A 2,300-nucleotide genomic window follows, 5' to 3' on the forward strand; every position below is an offset into this window, starting at 1 on the left:
CCTTTCCCTTTGTCCCCCCCCCCCCCCAACAACCCGTCAGTCCCTGTACCCAATGCTCTCAGGCGCCCCTACTACCTTGTCCGGGTTGATAATGTCCTTCTTGCTGATGGTCCCAGAAGCTGCATCCCCTTCCGGACCCCCAAGTTCTAGAATATCCCGTACATCCGCGCCCGTAGCCATCTCGCCTGAGAGATGGGGGAGCGCCCCGAGATCACGGATCAGTGTCTGAGAAGGGACCGGACTCAGGTCAGGGGGCGGGGCCACTCCAGACCCAAGTGGAGGCGGAGTGAAGAGGCGGCGGCGAGGAGGAGGGTGGTTCAGGTCAAGTCGCGGCCCCGCCTGTGATCCGCCGCTTGAGTGTCCCTAACGGTCCCATCGGCCTCCTCCCCAACAGCGCCTCCGCACCCGAGTCGACCGGCTGCGCACCCCACAGCGGCTTCCCAATCCGCGAAAGGCAGCGGACAGACACTTCCGGCCGTGCTCACTAGAAACGTGACCGACAGGAACACTTCCGGTCTGTGCTTGGATGAAACCGAGCCGGCTGGCAACCCAGTGTGAAAGCTACTGGCCGCGCTGAGCCTGTCACCGTCCTGTGCTCCCCGAGCTGGCACGTGTTGGTGCGTTTACTGCTTTCTGGCATTTTCCCTCAGCGTTGCTCTGTTTCACCTCGAGCAATGAAAAAAGAGAGGCCAGAGATTAGTGACCTTGGGAAGTCACTTAATTTCTGAGCTTGTTTCTTCATTTGCAAAATGGAAATTGTAATGGTACTTGTTTAAATGAAATACCAATAACCCATGTAAAACATTAGCACAGTGCCTGGGACATTTTTTATTAAATGAATTAATGATTTTAATTGCCTTCGTTCATTAAGTGCTAACATGTACCGTGCTCTATGCGAAGCCTGGAGGTGAAGAGATAAAGGCAGAGCTTCCCAAGGTGGCTGCCGAGATGGAGTAATGTCTGGACCCTCACTTACACTTCCTCTGATGGAGGTGTCTGTACATCGAAGCCTGATGGGGCTTTCCTGGAACCCATCTTCCTCGAACTGCATTAGTTCAGGAGCTAGCTGCACTAGTTTGAGTTATAAAGAGGCCCAAAACACCGCCCAAAGCAGGGAGCAGCTTGAAGTATCTCTCAAAAGAAGAAATTTGGGGCCGGCCTGTGGCTCACTCGGGAGAGTGCGGTGCTGATAGCACCAGGGCCACGGGTTCGGATCCCATACAGGGATGGCCGGTTCGCTCACTGGGTGAGCGTGGTGCTGACAACACCAAGTCAAGGGTTAAGATCCCCTTACCGGTCATCTTTTGTAAAAAAAAAAAAAAAGAAGGAGAAATTTGCTCATCTCCCTGGAGAAAGAGACAGACAGGAGGTCCTGAGAAAGGGGAGAAAGGTAGCTCCCAGCCTCAGCAAACTAGCCTGGCAACACGGAGGACACATGGACAATGAGGTGGAAGATGGGGTGAGGATTGTTAAGGCAGTAAGGAGGCCAAACCCCAAACCAAGACCTGCCAAAGATCCCAGCAGGGACTAGAAGAGCAGACAGTCTACATAAGTTAGCTGTAAATGTTGTAGCCTGTGCTGGCCTGGAGAAGAGGGGGGGACAGCTGCAGCCACAAGCCTGGCTAGACCCCAAAACTTCAGAGAGCTAGGCCTGGAGGGACAAACCTTGCCCTGCTGTTCCTGAGGTCTGATTCCTGGGCAGATCTGCTGAGCTCCAGTTTCCAGAGGAAGCCAAGGTCTTGCAGCAGAAATTGCTTGCCCACGGGGTAAGGGAATGGTCCTTGGAGCCAGAAGTGGACAAAGCAATGAGAGAGGGTCCTGCACCTCTGCCTCAACACTTGACCCTACTTTTAGTTTAATTAATTGTGTAATTACTTGTTTAATGTGTATCTCCCTTGATAGACTCATCTCTGTGAAGATAGGGATCACATTATGTGAATGAATATATGTGCCAGGCTCTGTTCTAGACTGCGGGGATGCAGTGGGTAAATGAAATATAAATGTGTCCTGGTGGAGCTTGTATTTAGTGGAGGAAGAGAAGCCCTGAGCATATAAACAATAAAATTGATAGTGTAAGTTCTGATGGTGACAAGGGCTATGAAGGAAATGAAACAGAGTAATTAGATGGAGAACTGCTTTACATAGCCTGGTCAGGGAAGGTTTCTCTGGGGAGCTGAAATCTGTACTGGAATTTAAGTGATGGAAACAGCCACAGAATATTAATTTCTTTAACACTTATCAGTCAATTACTTCTTGATTTCAATATTGGTAATTTATCTTTTTCTCATAGTAATGGCTAA

At 50.6% G+C, this 2,300-nt stretch overlaps 1 protein-coding gene across 1 annotated transcript in view; it reads right to left on the reverse strand.

The window, feature by feature from the left end:
- The window catches only part of DMAP1 (DNA methyltransferase 1 associated protein 1), a 7,545-nt gene extending 7,064 nt beyond the window's left edge, over nucleotides 1-481 (reverse strand). Inside the window, exon 1 of the mRNA XM_008570379.1 lies at nucleotides 76-481. Within this exon, the coding sequence (XP_008568601.1) occupies nucleotides 76-180 (105 nt within the window). The 5' untranslated portion in view covers nucleotides 181-481. The remainder of the gene's footprint in view (nucleotides 1-75) is intronic.
- Between the last annotated feature and the right edge of the window lie 1,819 nt (nucleotides 482-2,300).

Source organism: Galeopterus variegatus, unplaced genomic scaffold, assembly GCF_000696425.1.
Source record: "Galeopterus variegatus unplaced genomic scaffold, G_variegatus-3.0.2 Scaffold598, whole genome shotgun sequence".
Lineage (NCBI taxonomy): Eukaryota > Metazoa > Chordata > Mammalia > Dermoptera > Cynocephalidae > Galeopterus > Galeopterus variegatus.